Below are 18,297 nucleotides of genomic sequence, written 5' to 3'. Positions count from 1 at the left end.
GAGGCCTTGGAAGAGGCCAGCTGTTTCGAAGGCATCGAGGCCCGAGGCGAAGCCGAGGGTGCCGAAGCTGAGGTCGATGCCAACGTCGAGGCCGAGGTCAAGGCCGGGGCCGAACTCGAGGCCTTCCCCGGAGGGGACTCGACAGAAAAAAGTTCTGCCATGCGGGCTTTGCGGCGTTTAAGTGCCCGCTTCTGGAAAGTGGCACACTGCTCGCAGGACGCCGTCGGGTGTTGGGGCCCCAAACACCGCAAGCAGCACCCGTGCGGGTCAGTAATTGAAAGAAGCCGTTCACAGCGCCCGCACTTTTTAAAGCCCGTTACGGGCCGGGACATGGGCCCAAAAGAGAGCCGGGAACAAGCGAGGTTCCTCGGCCACGGCTACCGGGAGCCCCCGGTAGCAACGGAACGAAAAAGGTTTTTTTTTTTTTTTTTTTTTTTGGAAAAGAAGAAAATAAAGAAAGAAGAAGACAAAAAAACGCAGCGACCGTGCGAAAATCCCTACACAGCCGCGGCGACAGAAGGCACAATTAGCACAAATTCTCCACAGGGCTTCTGGCTCCGCGGATGAAAATGAACTGAGGACCACGAGGTGGGGATGCGCCCTCTAGTGGGCAAGAAGGCTAGCACATGCGTGGTGCAGTGTGCAAACGTGAAACTTCTAGCAAGTTTGCTTGAAAAGCTGTCCGCGCTGGGGCTCCGTAGATGACGTCACCCACATGTGAGAATATCATGCCTGCTTGTCCTGGGATAATCTAAATTACCTCTTACAGCAGCTTCAATACTCCAGCTGCTGTAAGAAGGTAATTTAGATTCGCGGCTACAGGGCAGGGAGGTTTGTCCGACCGGGCCTGTTCTGTTGTCGGTCGGGTGGAGAAGCGCCACAAAGGTAAGGGGCAGGGAGGGAGAAAGGGAGGAAAGGTGGAGTGGAGAAGAAAAGACGCTTTAGGGAAATGGGTAAAACTGAGGGGGGAGAAGGCCGTTGAAAGCACTGGGGAAGACAGAGGGGGGGGAAGGACGCTGAAAGGACATGGGAAGATGGGGGGAGAAGGACGCTGAAAGGGCATGGGGAAGACAGGGGGGGAGAAGGACGCTGAAAGAACATGGGGAAGACAGAGGGGGGGAGAAGGACCCTGAAAGGATATGGAGAAGACAAAGGGGTGGAGAAGGACGCTGAAAGGACATGGGGAAGACAGGGGGGGGAAGGATGCTGAAAGCACATGGGGAAGACAGAGGGGGGGAGAAGGACGCTGAAAGCACATGGGGAAGACAGAGGAGGGAGAAGGACACTGAAAAGCACATGGGGAAGACAGAGGAGGGAGAAGGACACTGAAAAGCACATGGGGAAGACAGAGGAGGGAGAAGGACACTGAAAAGCACATGGGGAAGACAGAGGAGGGAGAAGGACGCTGAAAGGACATGGGGAAGGCAGAGGGGGGGGAAGGATGCTGCCTGACAGGACATGGGGAAGATGGGGAGGGAGAAGGACGCTGAAAGGAAATGGGGAAGAGAGAGTGGGGAGATGACGCTGGCAGGGAAGAAGACAGAGATGCCAGACTATGGGGGGAGCGGAGGGAAGAAGATGGGTGCCAGACCAATTTGGGAGGGGGGAGAAAGGGAGAGGCACAGTAACAGAGCAAATGGAAGACACAGAGAGAAGAGAGACAGTGGATGGAAGGAATTGAATGAGAACATGAAGAAAGCAGAAACCAGGCAACAAAGGTAGGAAAAAAAATTCTTTTTTTTTTTTTTTGCTTCAGGATAAAGTAGTATATTAGTTGTGTTGATAAAAATTTATAAACATTAGAGGTTCTGGTAGAAACCCGTTTACAAAGTATGTATTCTTCCCAATTAATATTTCCAAATTAATAAAGTCTTTTTGCTTATTTTTAAATGGGTTTCTACCAGAGCCTTTAATTCAGTAGCATAATTAAATGAAATAACTATTTCTGTAGTTTATAGGGATGGGCTGGGACGTAGGGGATTCTTCGCGGGGACGGGTGGGGACGGAGGGGATTCCTCGTGGGGACGGGTGGGATTTCTGTCCCCGCGCAACTCTCTAATTGAAACTGCGAATACCTTTACACATTCAGGCCGAAGATTATTCTAGCACAAGTTCACTGTCTCTGGCTTGACAGCTTTCACCACTTTTTCAATAATATTGATGGCATCAGCAATAATGAATTCCTTCTGATTTTTCATGATGTTCTCCACCTTGGGGCCTTCATCCATAGCATGGACAATCCTCTCTAATGAATACCATGTGTAGTGTGCTTTGAAGGTCCTTATTACCCCCTGGTCGAGAGGCTGGATTAAACTTAGAGATGATGTGTTGGGGGCATGTACACGACCTCAACACCCTCAATGTGGAACTCATGTGTGTCTGGGTGTCCAGGGGCATTGTCCAATACCAACAGAACCTTAAATTCCATTCCTTTATTGGGCAGGTATTTTCCTACTTCTGGCACAAAACACTGATGAAACCACTCTAGGAACAGAGCTCTGGTTGTCCAAGCCTTCTTTTTGCTCATCCAGTAAACAGGCCGCCTGAACTTATCTTTTCCCTTCAAGGCTCAGGAGTTTGCGGCTTTATAAAATCAGTGCTGGCTTTATCATATGGCCTACTGTATTTGCACAAAGCAGCACTGTTAATCTATCCCTTGCACCCTTAAAACCTGGTGCTCGCTTATCCTCTTTGCTAATGAAAGTCCTCTGTGGCATTTTCTTCCAAAACAGAGCAGTTTCATTGGCACTGAATGCCTGTTCAGGTTCCTATCCCTTCTCTTCAATAATTTTCTTAAAGGTAGCAGGGAACTCTCTAGCTGCCTCTTGGTTGGCAGATGCTGCTTCTCCTGTCACTCTCACATTACGCAGGCCATACCTGTGACAGAATTTATCAAACCACCTTTTACTGGCCAGAAAGTTGGTGGATTGCGACTTTCCACCTTCCCTGCTCTTCAAGTTAACATGCAAAGACTTTGCCTTTCCTCTTAGCATCACAGAGTATAGTGGGATTCTCTTTTTGTAGCAATCCTGCACCCACAGAAATATTGAGAGAGATTGGCATAATGCACAACATGTAATGTCTTCGCTCCTGCTGGCGCAGCTGACGCAACAACTTCACGGATTTGTTTTTCATTCTTTTTTATATACCTAACGGTTGACTCATTAATGCCATAATGTCGAGCAACAGCGGAGGATGATTTTAGTCTCTGAAGAATATCCAATAATTCTACCTTTTCTTGTACGGTTTTCACTTTTTTCCCCTTTTGGGAGCACTTTCTGTAGCACTTTAACTTTTGCGCTTTTTAGCCATGGTGGGAGACCTGACCTGTTCCTGAAGGAGAGGCAATATTCCAGCGATTTTCGGGCTTAGAGCAGGCAAGCAGCGATTCCCAGTGATTTTAGGGCTTATAGCATGCAAGCAGCGATTCTCAGCAATTCCCAGCTATTTTAGGGCTTATAGCAGTCAAGCAGCGATTTTCAGAGATTTTAGGGCTTATACCAGGCAAGCAGCGATTCCCAGGGTAGTAGCGATTTTCTTCATGCATGCTGGGAAGCAGCGTTTCTTTCTATGGATGCTGGGAAGCAGCGTTTTTCTCTGTGCACACTGAGAAGCAGCGATTTTCAGAGTGAAAGATTTGAAGCAGCGATTTTGTGGGAGAAAACCTGGAAGCAGCGATTTTCAGACTGAATGTTGGTAAGCGCTAAACTTTTTTATCGGGGTGGAGTCAGCATGAGAAAAATAGTGAATAAGCGAAACCACGAGTGCAGAAACTGCGAATACGGAGGGAGAAGTGTACAGTTTCCGGATATCCCTTTTCAGAAGCCACAAATGCAGTTGTTGTAACAAATAAAGCCACTTGGGAAAAAGAATCATGCCAAAGAGCTGAACCCTAACATGGAGCAAAATAGGTAAAGGGGACCAATCTTCTGTATAACGAAGCAGCGGGCCAACGTTACTGCTATACAACTGGGACGTACTCATGGGAAGAAGAATGCCCAAATATCGAAAAGAAGTCGTGGCCCACCGGAGCGGGAAGCACCCCTGCCACCGCTCCTTAACCTCAGACATCGTCGCCAAGGCCAACGATTTATCCAGATTCAACTGAAACCCTGAGAAATCTCCATATTTGTGGAAGCTCTCCATCAAAGAAGGCAAAGACCCCTTCTTTATTTCTGTCTTTCTTTCTCTTTCCCCCTTGTCCCCCCCAGCCATTGCGCTGATTTCTCCACTTCCCTGATTCTTTCTCTTTCCCTGCCCCCCCCAAGCCAGCACGCCGATTTCTCCCTGCTTCCCCTAGCCAGGCCTGGCGCGTACAAGTGCCGGGCCCACAAGCCTTCCCCACCCCCACCTCCAACGTCAATTATGATGTCAGAGAGGAAGTTCCAGGTCAGCCAGGCAGCGATTGACTGGCCCAGAACTTCCTCTCCGATGTCAGAATCGACGTTGGAGGTGAAAGTTTGTGGGTCCGGCGCTTGTACGTGCCTGGCCTGGCTCGAGGAGGCAGGAAGAACAAAGATTGCAAAGGCAATGCGATTGACTCGCGTTGCCTTTGCGATCTACTGGTCGATTGCGATAGACTATTTGGGCACCCCTGGTCTAAGAGGTAATTCATAGAAAGATCCTGCTACCATAAAAGTTGAAGTTTTTCCTCACTAAGGTTAGTGAACTGAGCTCTAAATTTTGCTGTAGTAAAATAGCACATTCTACCACAGCTTAGTAACAATACTCCTGTTAGAAAGCAGACTTGTACTGAATGAGTAAAACACAAAACCAGAGATATAGCATTCCATTCTCCCGCCCCCAACCCTCCATTCAAGTATTTAAGCTTTTTTCTTCCTTTTATCTGTCCCAACAGGCTCACAATTTACCTAACGTACCTGGGCAAGTCACTTAACACTTCATTGACCTAAGTACAAAATAAGTTCCTGTTTAAAATATGTAAACCATTTTCATTGTAACCACATAGAAAAGGCAGTCTGTCAAGTTCAATCCCCTTTACCCTTTCATAACTTATGCATGCATGCATAAATTATGCAACATGCATACTTATATCCCTTCAAAATTTTGTAAGAGTCCCTCTTCACAAATAAAACAGGGTTTACATGCAGAAAATGCATAATATAATTACTCTTAGTTTCCAAAAACTTACATTCTTTGGAGAAAAGTCTCTTTCTTTTTCCATGCCCACCTTCTGCACCGATGCCAGTCTCTTCAGTGTCTTCTTCAAACTAACCCAACAAAAAGCCAGAAGTGAAGACAAATTCATTATACTACTTACATAGAGGCCCCATTTGCTAAAGCTTAGTGTACTGAGGAATAATTAAATAGAGTTTGAATATTAGTTTCTGTTCTTTTTAAATCATATGCCACTGTAGCCACAATTTCTTTAGATTGTCAAATATAATTCAGCCAATATATTAGAACTTAGCTTATTTGAATTGAAGCAGATAAGTTTAACTTTTTTTCCTTCTTTTGCATTCACTTTTTAATGCTGTACCTATTCTGTTAGTGATATTACTCAAGCATTGCTGGAAACAAACTAAATTATATATTACAGATATTTCTTCCTTTTTAATCGTGGATCACTTCATAAAGACATTTGCCATATCAGATGACGCTGTTTGCTAAGTGTAAATTAGAGAATGACACGGTGAAAAAATTGGTCCCCGTCACCGCCCCGTCCCCGTCTCACCATCCTCTGCACCGCCCCGTCACCGCCATTCCCTTCACCGCCCCGTCACCGCCACTGCCACCCCATTCACCGCCCCGTCACCGCCACTGCAACCCCATTCACCGCCCCGTCACCGTCACCGCTGCATACATAAAAGCCTCAAACGGGTACGATTTTATATACTTTTCTTTATTTACGTATAAAGGAAACATTCTTTAAAACTTTAAAACTTAGTTAAATATTAGTTAATAAATATACAAAAACAAACACGACATGTACTTTTAATGCTTACAATGTTAGCCTACATGGTAAGTAGACGCGGCCGCTGTACCTAATCGCGGCAAAGATCTCCCTGCCGTGATTAGCATAGTGACCGCGGCTACGGCTGCAAGTCTCCCCTCCCCCCAGCGATCACGGCAGGAGGGCACCCAACCCCTCCTGTAGACCCCCCCCAACGGCCCTCCCGACAATCGCAGCAGAAGGGTACCCAACCCCTCCTGCCGGTCCTCCCAATGGCCTCCCCTAAGATCGCCGGCAGGAGGGTACCCAACCCCTCCTGCTGGACCCCCCCCAACGAACCCTCCCACCCCGGAACCCCCTTAGTCTTACTTTCCAAGTAGGACCGGACGGCTCCTCACACGTATGGCCAGCAGGCTTGCCTCCGTCCAAATGAGGCGGGCCCGCCCCTACCCTGCCCAACCCACAGGATCCTAGGGCCTGATTGGTCTAGGCACCTAAAGCCACTCCCGCTATAGGAGGGGCCTTAGGTGCTTGGGCCAATCAGGCCCTAGGATCCTGTGGGTTAGGCAGGGGAGGGGAGGGGCGGGCCCGCCTCATTTGGACGGAGGCAGGCCTGCTGGCCAGACGAGCGAGGAGCTGTCCGGTCCAACTTGGAAAGTAAGACTAAGGGTGGTGTTTCGGGATGGCGGGGTTTGTTGGGGGAGGGTCCGGCAGGAGGGGTTGGGCACCCTCCTATTGGCGATATAGGGGGCCGTTGGGGGGGCCGGCAGGAGGGGTTGGGCACCCTCCTACCAGTGATCATAGGGGGGCTGTTGGGGAGCTGGCAGGAGGGGTTGGATATCCTCCTGCTGCGATCGTCGGGGGGGCTGTTGGGGTAGGCAGGAGGGGATGGGTACCCTCCTGCCGCGATCGTTGGGGAGGGCTGGTTCTGTCGGCATGAAGGGCTGAGCACCTTCCTGCCGGCGATCGTCGGGGGGGGGGGCGGGTTCTATTGGCAGGAAGGGTTGATCTGACAAATGAGGAGCCAGTATATTGGGGGGCGGAGTCAAACACCCGGTCACGAACACGGTGAAACACAGGTAAATAGCGGTTCCTAGAAGGGGGTACATTGGCCTGCGGGGACAAATCTTTTCACCGTTTTTGCGGGCGGTGAAAACTTTTGTCCCCGTGTCTGCGGCGATTTGGCTTTGGAGTCTCCATAACCCGCAGCCAAACCGCAGCCACGCCGCAGCTCCCTGCGGGGATCGCTCCCCGTGTCATTCTCTAGTGTAAATCTACGTTTACACCTTTTGGATGTAAGTTTTTTGTGGTGTTATAGTTGGACTTCCAGTGTTGCAATTCTGCTACTAATAATTTATTTGCACAGTTATGGACTGAGGCTAGTTACTGAAGATTCTATTCAAGGTACCATATGTCTAATACCCATTGAAGACTTCTATTTGTATAAGATTCAGATGATGGATGAGCCCCCCATTGGAAGGACAATGCTACCAGAGAAGGAATCTGATAAGTGCCTGGGAATCCTGAAAACTTACCAAGTTTCAAGTTTAATAAAATTTTGATATACCACCTTATCATTTATTTCAAGGTGGTTGCTACTAACGACAGAATGACCTTTATGACCTTGAACTTCTACAGCTTCTTTTTGCTTTCCCACAATTATGGATTTGTTGATTTGCACTTTAACCTTTTTATGGACTTATGAAGTATTAATTTATGTATATTACCATGTGTTTGCAATAATACGATAGCAACAGGCCTATTGTAAGATTCATGTGCTTTGCCTGATTGCATCGTTTATGCATTTTCATCCTATTTGACTCCCGTAACTGCACTGTAATTATTTTCCACTTCAACAGATTCTTTCCACCCCCTTTCTTGCTGCTAGGATGAAATGAAGTGCAGTGAAGGAATAGTAACGATACCACCACTGTTGTGATACGGCCTCATGACTTTACCTCAAACACCTTTTCTAATCCAGGGATGAAGATTGCTGAATTATGAAGTGCAAAACAGAACATGATAGTGCAAGAAGATTTAATGTGTTTGTCTGGACTTCCACCTTGACCTGTGAGCATAACCTGGTAATATTTGGACCCAACCGAGTCTGCACTGATCGGAGCTATTTTGGAAAGGCATGAAAATAATATAACTTGAAGAGAAGAGTTTTGTTAATTTATCCCTTCGCAGGCTTCAAAGAGGGGAATGAGGAATAATTAAAGGGAAAAGATGGAAAAAAGACCTGTACAGATGAAGAACCTAAGTCCTCCAAGAAACTGGAGGTGAAGATAGATCCCTGTGAACCCTCAGATTGACAGAGACATGGTAATGATACGTTAAGCCTAAAAGCACTAAACAAACTACAAGAAAATCATATTTCTCTCTGCTTTTCTCTCTCTGCCAGCATAAGTAGTTTCTGTAAGAAGATCATCTTTGCCCTAGAAGCTGGTACACAACTTATGACAATGACAACATTGGACTTTCCGAGAAAAAGGCTTAGGTCATGAAAAGGAAATTAACACATAACTCCAGGACAAGTTGACTTACCAGAAATAATATCAACCACAAGGATAAAATTTGATAACTGTGCAATTAAGTTCAGGAATAAGGGTGGGCCTTGCTCGGAAATTAGTGACCTTGATATTAAAAGAGCATATGTCAGGGAAATTAGGAAAGCCAGGTTTGGCAATAAGACATCATGCTTCAAAATGACTCAGACAGTATATGTGTTGACCAATTAATGAAATGATAATTTTGAATATCCAATAGAAATCAAGGACGTAGATTGTACTAACATGGTCCTAGGTTGTTAAGAATGTATAAAAGGTCAGTGTTACCAATGTATAGGCAGAACAGATACCAGGTATACAGAAGGTTGGCATTCTGTATATGTTCTGTTAACTCAATTGTCTGAGACTTATCCTTTGTAAGCTGACTGTTATTGATTACTAATAAATACATACAATATACAGCTAATTGGGTTGTCGTGTGAGGTCAATGATCGATGGAGGTTTTGCAGCACTTACATTACCTTAATAAGTGTCTGCATGCACTAAGTGCCATGTGGCCCATAGGTATAAAATAGGATGTACTAAGCTTTCGTAAAAGGGCCCCATAGTGCTTTAATTTAAGACATTTTTAATCATAGAACTAAACAGAGAACAGGGAAAAGGAAGGATTAGGTTCTTACCTAAATAGTTCTCTTTCCTGTAGAACAGCATATGAAACCTTACAGATGGGTTGTGTACTCCAGCTCACGAGTTCGATTATAGAAGGCATCAATCATTTTTCAGCTCTGCCTCCTTGTCTCCCTGGACAGTGCCCAATCTCTTCAATCTGTACCAAAGCAGGTTAATAACCCCTATAAGAGAAAATGATAACAAGGAGAGGTTTGGGGAAGTTCCCAATGTTAATTTTGCTCTGAAATAGGAACAAAAAACAAACAAAAAACCAGTAAAAATCATTGCAATTGCAAAACTAAAGGTGGAACAAACTTACCATCTACCTGTGTGTAACCAGTACTAACACTACTATAACTCTGTGCAAGCAGCGTACAGAAAGTGGTGGGACTCTAAACTCACCGCCTTACAATAATTTTATTTTCTTCTTTATTGGCTGCCATGAGCCAAGCCACTGAAAATTCAACCCAGACTACTATTTAAAGTAGGCTGAATCATGCTCTGACAGGGCGGGGCGTAAAGCACAATTACTTATCGTAACAGGCGTTATCTAGGGACAGCAGGCAGATATTCTCAAACATGGGCAACGTCACCGACGGAGCCCCGGTACAGACCCTTGAAAAGTGAATCGCAACTTTAAAGTTTAGAAAGTTTGCGATCAGCCCACACCGTAAATGCATGAGTGCATTCCCGCCTGACATAGGCACGCAGTCTCTCAGTTAAGATAAGCCAGCTAAGAAGCCAACCAGGGGAGGTGGGTGGGTTGTGAGAATATCTGCCTGCTGTCCCTGGATAACATCTGTTACAGTAAGTAACTGTGCTTTATCCCAGGACAAGCAAGCAGCATATTCTCACACATGGGTGACCTCCAAGCTAACCAGAAAGGGATGATGGGAGTATTGTCATTTAAGAAAATAAATTTTGTAATACTGACTGGCCAAAGTGCCCATTCTGTCTGGAGAAAGACTCCAGACAATAATGCGAGGTGAATGTATGAACTGAGGACAAGGTGGCAGCTTTACAAATTTCATCAATAGGAGTAGATCTAAGAAAACCTACAGAAGCTGTCATAGCTCGGACTTTGTGAGCTGTGACACAACTCTCCAGGTGTAGTCAAGTCTGAGCATAGTAGAACGATATACAGGCAGCTACCCAATTAGAAATCGTTCTCTTGGAAATAGGATGCCCCACCTTGTTTGGATCAAGTGAGACAAAAATCTATAATAATAAAATATTAGTCGCGCATGCGCACTCTAAAGCCGTGTTCCCTGATCCGTCGTGGCCATGAGAGTGCGCATGCGTGCTTACACGCATCGGGCTTACCACCGCTGCAGCCAGCCGAGGTCTGCGCATCAGGCTTATGCTCAAGCCGCCTGCACGGCTCCTCTCTCGCACCAGGCAGGGATCGAGAGAGGAGCTGCGGCGGCGGCTTTGAACTTAAAAATGAAGTTGTTAGAAGGGGAAGCCGCGAGGCTGGGGGGAAGCTGCAAGGTTTCGGCGGCCTTCCTCACCCGGCTCTCACGGTGCGGCTGAGCGCTGGTGGCCAGCGAAACCCTAATGCTGACACTGAATCCAGGGTTGATGTTGGTTCCCCCACCTCAGATGTATCGCAGCCATGAGTCCGGGGGAGGGGGCGGCGGCCGCCACCGCCGAACAAACGAGATGAAGCGGCTGCGCTTTCTTTGACTGCGCTCTTTCCCTCTGTTGATGGCGCCAAAGCCCTGGGTCGACGAGAGCCCCTTGCGCGTGGCGGTACGCGTCCAACCCTTGCTGCCCAATGAGATGGCTACAAGGCCACCAATCGTGCCTGCAGGCGGACCCCCAGGGCCGGCGGGTTGAGCCTACCATCCAACCCTCCTACCGCGAGATGAACACAAACCTCCGGCCTGCAGCAGCTCCACAGTACTCTAAATATTCTGCTTCTCAGCCTTCTACTGTCTTGATTTTCACTGCCAAGGAAATCAGGACAGTAGAAGGCCGTGAAGCAGAATGTTTAGAGTGCTGTGGAGCTGCTGCAGGCCAGAGGTTTGTGTTTGTCTCACGATGGGAGGGTCAGTGGGGTCGGCTGCATGGCAGCGGTAGTGGCGGGGGGGAGGGGGGCGGGGGGTACATAGAAACATGCTGCAAATGCCGAATTCTACTGTAAGGGAGAATGGGGGGGGGGTAGAAATTAAAGGTTCTACTGCACAGGGGGATGGGAGACAGGCAGGCTGGCTTCGGGGGGAGGGTGTGGGTGGAATAAAGTCTAAAAGGCATTGAGGGGGGCATTGGAAGGAGGCACTGGGGGCACTAAGGACATAGGAAGGGGACCGGGGGAGCAGGGAAGAGGGACCGGGGGAGCAGGGAAGATATGCTGCTGACCGGGGGGAGCAGGGAAGAGGTGCTGCTGACCGGGGAAGCAGGGAAGAGGAGCCGGGGGAGCAGGAAAGAGGTGCAGCTGACCGGGGGAGCAGGGAAGAGGTGCTGTTGGACCGTGGTGGGAGGGAGGGGCGTAAAAATGGGTTTGGAGCTGGGGCTGAAAATAGGGGACATGTGAGGGAAGGAGGCTTTACTAGCTGCTGCACAGGGAAGTGGGGAGGGAGGAAAATGCTGCATAGGGAAGTGTGGAAATACTGCTGCACAGGCAAATGGAGGGGGAGGGAATGCTGATATGGCTACTGTACAGGAAAGTGGAAAGGGGGAATAAATGCTGCATAGGGGGCAGGAAGAGAGACAGATAGAAAGAAAGACAAATAGTAGGAGGGAGGGAAACAAAAAGAAAAGAAGAAAGACATAAGAACAGGGAGAGAGAAAGAAAGAAAGAAAGACAGACATATATATATTCTAGCACCCGTTAATATAACGGGCTTAAAGACTAGTAATAATAATAATAATAATTTATTCTTATATTCCGCCATACCAAAAGAGTTCTAGGCAGTTCACAACAACTGGGCAAGTACATAAAATACAGTTGGGGAGATGTTCTATGTGGCTTTGTCCTGTCGATGTAATAGGCCAAAGCACCTTTACAGTCCAGAGTGTACAGCGCCATTTCTCCAGCATGAGAATGAGGCTTAGGGGAAAAAAACTGGAAGAACAATCAACTGATTGAGATGACAACTTTCAGTAGAAACTTAGGATGCATGCGTAGAACTACTTTATCATGGTGAAAAATTCTGAAGGGTGGATCTGCAACCAATGCTTGCAACTCACTGACCCTCCTGACAGAAGTGAAAGAAATGAGAAAGACAACTTTACAGGTGAGAAACTTGAAATGATCTGTGGCCATTGGTTGAAATGGAGGCTTCATTAATCTGGAAAGAACCACATTAAGGTCCCAGACTACAGGAGAAGGTTTGAGAGGTGGTTTCACATTGAAAAGTCCTTTCATGAATCTAGAGACCAAAGGATGAGCAGTAAGAGGTTTTTCTCGACTGGCATGTGAAAAGCTATAATAGCACCGAGATGGACTCTAATAGATGTAGATTTGAGTCCAGAGTCCAACACCAATTCCACTGACAAGGAAGAAAAGAAATCAAAACCCTGCTTTTCAAAAAATTCATCCAAATATCTTAACCCCTCTTCACCTACCTCCAAATAATTCTCCCCTATAAAATCCTCACCAAATCACCTACCAAGTAAACAGATCCCTGAAATGTATTGTAATCTTACCTACTCCAAATGTAATCTATTTGTTTATATCACACAGTTCTGCACTGTCAATTTGCTATCCAACTTGTAAATCCCCTCGGAATCTTTCCAGCTATATCTCCTCTGTTGTTAAAAAAAAAAAAAAAATGTATCTTCACTGGAAAATGTCCAGCCAAATCTTTTGTAATCCGCCTTGAACTGCAAGGTATAGGCGGAATAGAAATCTGTAATGTAATGTAATGTGATGATGAAGAAGATAGCAGGAAGAAAACCGAGTCCACTTTTGTTGATAACATTGTTGAGTGGCTGGTTTCCTGGAGGCGTCAATAAAGCAGTTACTTACTGTAATAGGTGTTATCCAGGGACAGAAGGCAGATATTCTCATAAATGGGTGATATCACCGATGGAGCCCTGGTACAGACCACTTTAAAAGTGCATCGCCCCTTTAAGTCTTTAGAAAATTCGTGATAGCCCGAACCACACATGCGTGAGTGCCTTCCCACCCGACATAGGGCGTGCGGTCCCTCAGTTAAGATAAGCCAGCTAAGAAGCCAACCCGGGGAGGTGGGTGGGATGTATCTGCCTGCTGTCCCTGGATAACACCTGTTACGGTAAGTAACTGTGCTTTATCCCAGGACAAGCAGACAGCATATTCTCACGAATGTGTGATCTCCAAGCTAACAGAGATGGGATAGTAGGAGTGTTGTCCTAAGAAAATAAATTTTGTAATACAGATTGGCCAAAATGCCTATCCCATCTGGAGAAAGATTCCAGATAATAGTGAGAAGTGAATGTATGAACTAAGGACCAGGTGGCAGCTTTACAGATTTCCTCAATGGGAGTAGATCTAAGGAAAGCCACAGAAGCTACTATAGCTCTAACTTTGTGGGCTGCGACACGACTCTCCATTGCCAGTCCAGTCTGAGCATAGCAGAACGAAATGCAGGCAGCCAGCCAGTTGGAAATCGTTCTCTTGGATACAGGATGCCCCAACTTGTTTGGATCAAAAGAGATCAAAAGTTGGGGAGATGTTTGTTGTGGCTTTGTCCGGTCAATGTAGTAGGCCAAAGCCCGCTTACAGTCCAAAGTATGCAAAGCAGTTTCTCCAGCATGAGAATGAGGTTTAGGGAAAAAACACTGGTAGAACAATTAACTGATTGAGATGAAATTCAGTGACAATTTTGGAAGGAACTTTTGGATGTGTATGCAGAATCACCTTGTCATGATGAAAAACTGTGAAAGGTGGACCTGCTACTAATGCTTGTTATTTAAGTATTTTTATTGATTTCAATATTATATCACGTAAACTTGAACAGAAAGCAAATTTAACCACAACATATTATAATCATATAAATCCATACTTAACAATGTTAAGCAGTTTACAAGAGAAACTATTATGTTAAATTTAGCTCAATTCCTCATTGGGTCCAAGAAATTAATTGTGAGAAAACATAAAGAAAACAATCAAAGAAGTAATGCTGTTCCTATAGATCGGGAAGGAATTTACTATTTTCTTTAGAGCTCAACCTTTAATTTTTTCCTTGTCCAGATGGGACATCGCCAGAAAATTAGTCAAATGTTGGGGTTCAAAGAATATATTTAATTGAATGGTAACAGACAATGCACTTACAGGGGTGTCTCAAATAAAATGTAGCCCCTAATGAGATGACTCCCGGTTTCAAAAGAAGGAAATCATATCTACGTTTTTGCATTTCCCTTGTAACATTAGGGAACATTTGAATTTTACAACCAAGAAATTCCTTTTGTTTATTCTTTAGAAATAGTCTCAGTAACCAAGATTTATCAATATAGAGAGCCAAAGTAGCTACTAATGTTGCAGGTATTACCACTTCCTTATCTGACTTCTCCAAAATCTCAGTAATATTCAATAGTTGTCGTTCAGTAGGCTCAGATTGCTGTTAATGCAAAGTTTTACTGGGGAGATAATAAACTTGAGCAAATGTTGGAAGATTACCTTCTGGTACTTCCAAAATTTCTAATAAATATCTCTTAAGCATGTCTCTAGGAGTTACCGTAGTTATCCTTGGAAAGTTTATCAATCTCAAGTTATTGCTACGTGCTTGATTCTCTAATGACTCCACTTTTCTTCTAAGATTTAAGTTGTCTTCAATTATAATTTCCTGAAGTTGTTTTATTGAAACCATATCCTGCTGAGTCTTTTGAATTAAGTTATTAGAAGTCATATCCAATTTTAATTTTCCTAATTCTTCTGAATGGTGGATAAGTTTATTTTCAATCTGTTGGAAATTGGGACTAATTACCTTCGCAAAATTTGCTACCAGATCCCATAGGGCTTCTAAGGTCACCTCAGCAGGTCTATGCCAAAAAGTAGCTTGTATTGTAGTACAGAGTCTTTCACCTTCCTTTGGATGTTCTGGTTTCTGTTCCTTCTGGTTCAGTCCTCCTCCAGCTGTTATGGACCCCACAGAATCTTCCTTGGAGGTTACCCGAACCAGGATCTCCATTTCCAGACTCCCCGAAGTTAAATTGTCTGCCTCTGGGTAAAGTAATACCCCTTCCTCCGGTGTTTCCTGACCCCTGGGTGAGCTGGCCATCTGTGGTGAAGGAGGCGGTGCCCTAACATCCGGGCCAAGGATGATGTCAGGCCCAAGAGGAGTCCCGTCGGTCTCACTAACACCCGGGATCCTCAGCGGGCTGGGAACCGGATTCACTGGAGCAGCTCCATGCATCCTCCGAAGAAGTTCTTCAGTGTTGCCGAGGGACGGCACCTCGGAGTGCCGCGAGGCACCAGCAGCGCTCCTGCCTCTCTTCGGCATTGCACCGCAAAAACAGGTAGGTCCAGGCCGGAAACAGCGGTCTCCAGCCAAAAATCATAAAGCAAGAAGCACTTCAATCGGGGGCTTCTACCCGATCACCTAGGTCGTGGCTATCTTGGATCCTAATGCTTGTAACTCACTGATCCTCCTGGAAGAGGTGAGAGCAATAAGGAAGACCACTTTCCAGGTAAGAAACTTGACATGAGCTGTGACCATTGGTTCAAATGGTGGTTTTTTCAAACTGGAAAGTACCACATTAAGGTCCCAGATGATAGGTGGAGGCTTGAGAGGTGGTTTAACATTGAAAAGCCCTTTCATGAACCAAGAAACCAAAGGATGAGCAGTGAGAGGTTTTCCCTCGACTGGCATGTGAAAAGCAGTAATAGCAATGAGGTGGACTCTGATAGATGTAGACTTGAGAATAGAGTCAGACAGATGAAGAAGACAATCCAACACCAATTCTACTGCCAAGGATGTTGGATCGTGATGATGAAGAAGACATCAGGAAGAAAATCTAGTCCACTTTTGTTGGTAACATTGCTGAGTGGCTGGTTTCCTGGATGCATCAAGAATTTGATGAACAGGCTGAAAAAGACGTAAGACAGATGAATTCAGCCCGAGAGAAACCAAGCTGTCAGGTTTAGAGATTGCAGGTTGGGATGTAGAAGTGATTCCTAATTCTGAGTAAGCAGAGTAGGAAATAGTGGAGAAAGCATGGGCTCCCTGGAGCTGAGTTGAAGGAGAAGAGAGAACCAATATTGTCTGGGCCACCTTGGGAGCAATGAGAATCATGATGGCTGCTTCCCTCTTGACCTTGAAAAAGGTTTGCAACATGAGAGGAAGTGGAGGGAATGCATATAGAAACAGATCCGTCCAATACAGGAGAAAGGCATCTGCTGCCAGACGGAGAGGAGAGTAAAGTCTGGAACAAAACTGGGGAAACTTGAGATTGTGAGGAGTCGCAAACAAGTCCACTTAAGGAGTGCCCCATTGAGCAAAGATGGACTGGAGAGTTGCAGAGTCGAGGTTGAAGAATTCTGCTGAGGTTGTCTGGTAGGGAATTCTTCTCCCCTTGAATGTAGACTGCCTTCAAGAACAGATTGCGAGCTGTCGCCGAAGTCCAGATTTTCTGGGCTTCCTGACACAAGAGGAGAGAGCCCGTGCCTCCTTGCTTGTTTATGTAGTAGATCGCTACTTGATTGTCCGTGCAAAGGAGGAGGACCTGAGGGCAAAGAAGATGATGAAAAGCCTTGAGGGCATAAAACATCACTCTGAGTTCTAAGAAATTGATTTGAAATTTCCACTCCCTGGCGGTCCAAAACCCCTGAGTCTGCAGATCATCCATATGAGCATCCAAGGCATAAGGGGATGCATCTGTTGTGATGATCTTGTGATGAGGGGGTAAATGAAAAAGAAGACCTTTGGATAGCTTTGAGGAGGTCATTCACCATTGAAGCGACCGCAGAAGAGATGATGTCATAGATATATGTTGTGAGAGACGATCCATCGCTTGAGACCACTAGGAAGCCAGAGTCCACTGAGGAGTGCGAAGATGTAGTCTTGCCAGTGGTGTGACATGGACAGTTGAAGCCATCATGTGTCTGGCAGAGATGGTTTGAAGAGGAAGCAATTGCTGACAGAGACAGATGAGAGTCTGAAGTTGATCTGGAGGAAGAAAAACTGGAGACTAAAACTCAAAAAATACAAAAACCTCACCAAAGAAAAACAAAATTTAACTTCTATGCTCACAAAATCGGTAACGTCTCTACCAACAGTAGAAACCTTTTTAAACTGGTCAACGACCTCTACAACCTTGAGACACTCATTGACAACCATGAAGAACCCACGCTATCTGCCAACATCCTAGCAGATTTCTTTATCTCCAAAATGCAAAAACTAAGATCATCGATAACAGCCTCAGCCAAACCCCACGGGTTCTTTCCTAGTCTCATAGACTCCGACACATCTAAACCTGACTCTGGGTCCAGAACGAACCTAAGCTGGAACCACTTCAAAACCATCAACTGGCAAACCTTCAGCAAATATTACAACAAATATACCAACTCCTTCTGCAGACTGGACACCTGCCCTCCAAACATCTTGAAAATCGCACCAACTCACTTCAAAGCCAATATGTTGGCATGGGTAAACCTTTTACTATCCACAGGAAATTTCCTGGCAGAACAAGGCCATATTATGATAACTCCTATCATATAAAACACTAAAGAACCACTTAACACCCCGTCTAACTACAGACCTATCGCGAGCATCCTGCTGTTCACCAAAATAGCAGAAGGAGTGGTAAATGCCGAACTCATCACATACCTAGAAAAATTCAATATCTTAAACGATAACCAATCAGGCTTCTGCCCGGACCACAGCACCGAAACCATTATAGCCTCCCTACTCGACCACCTGCACTCACTCTTCAGCCAGGGCACTAGTGCCCTGATCGTACAACTTGACCTGAGCAGTGCCTTCGACCTTGTCGACCTCTCCATCCTCCTAGACTGCCTTGCTTACATCAGTATCTCTGGCCATGTCCTCAACTGGCTCCACGGTTCCTAAAAAATAGATCATACAGGGTATTCAAGAACGACTCTTTCTCATACAGCTGGGATAATGCCTGTGGTGTTCCGCAAGGCTCCTCCCTCTCCCCCACCCTGTTTAACATCTACCTCGCCTCCCTTGGAAACTTCCTGCAAAGCCTCAAGCTCAAATTCTTCATCTACGTAGATGACATTACAATAGTCATCCCACTAACCAGTTTCACACC

At 45.9% G+C, this 18,297-nt stretch overlaps 1 protein-coding gene across 1 annotated transcript in view; it reads right to left on the bottom strand.

Annotated features, from left to right (window-relative positions):
- Positions 1-18,297, bottom strand: part of TAF13 (TATA-box binding protein associated factor 13) — a 79,391-nt gene that overhangs the window by 44,773 nt on the left and 16,321 nt on the right. The window contains exon 2 of the mRNA XM_033940390.1: positions 5,153-5,231. Within this exon, the coding sequence (XP_033796281.1) occupies positions 5,153-5,231 (79 nt within the window). The remainder of the gene's footprint in view (positions 1-5,152; positions 5,232-18,297) is intronic.

Source organism: Geotrypetes seraphini, chromosome 4 (assembly GCF_902459505.1).
Source record: "Geotrypetes seraphini chromosome 4, aGeoSer1.1, whole genome shotgun sequence".
In the NCBI taxonomy this organism is placed as follows: Eukaryota; Metazoa; Chordata; class Amphibia; order Gymnophiona; family Dermophiidae; genus Geotrypetes; species Geotrypetes seraphini.
The sequence above is the reverse complement of the archived record's forward strand: the minus strand, read 5'-3'. Positions and strand labels throughout refer to the sequence as shown.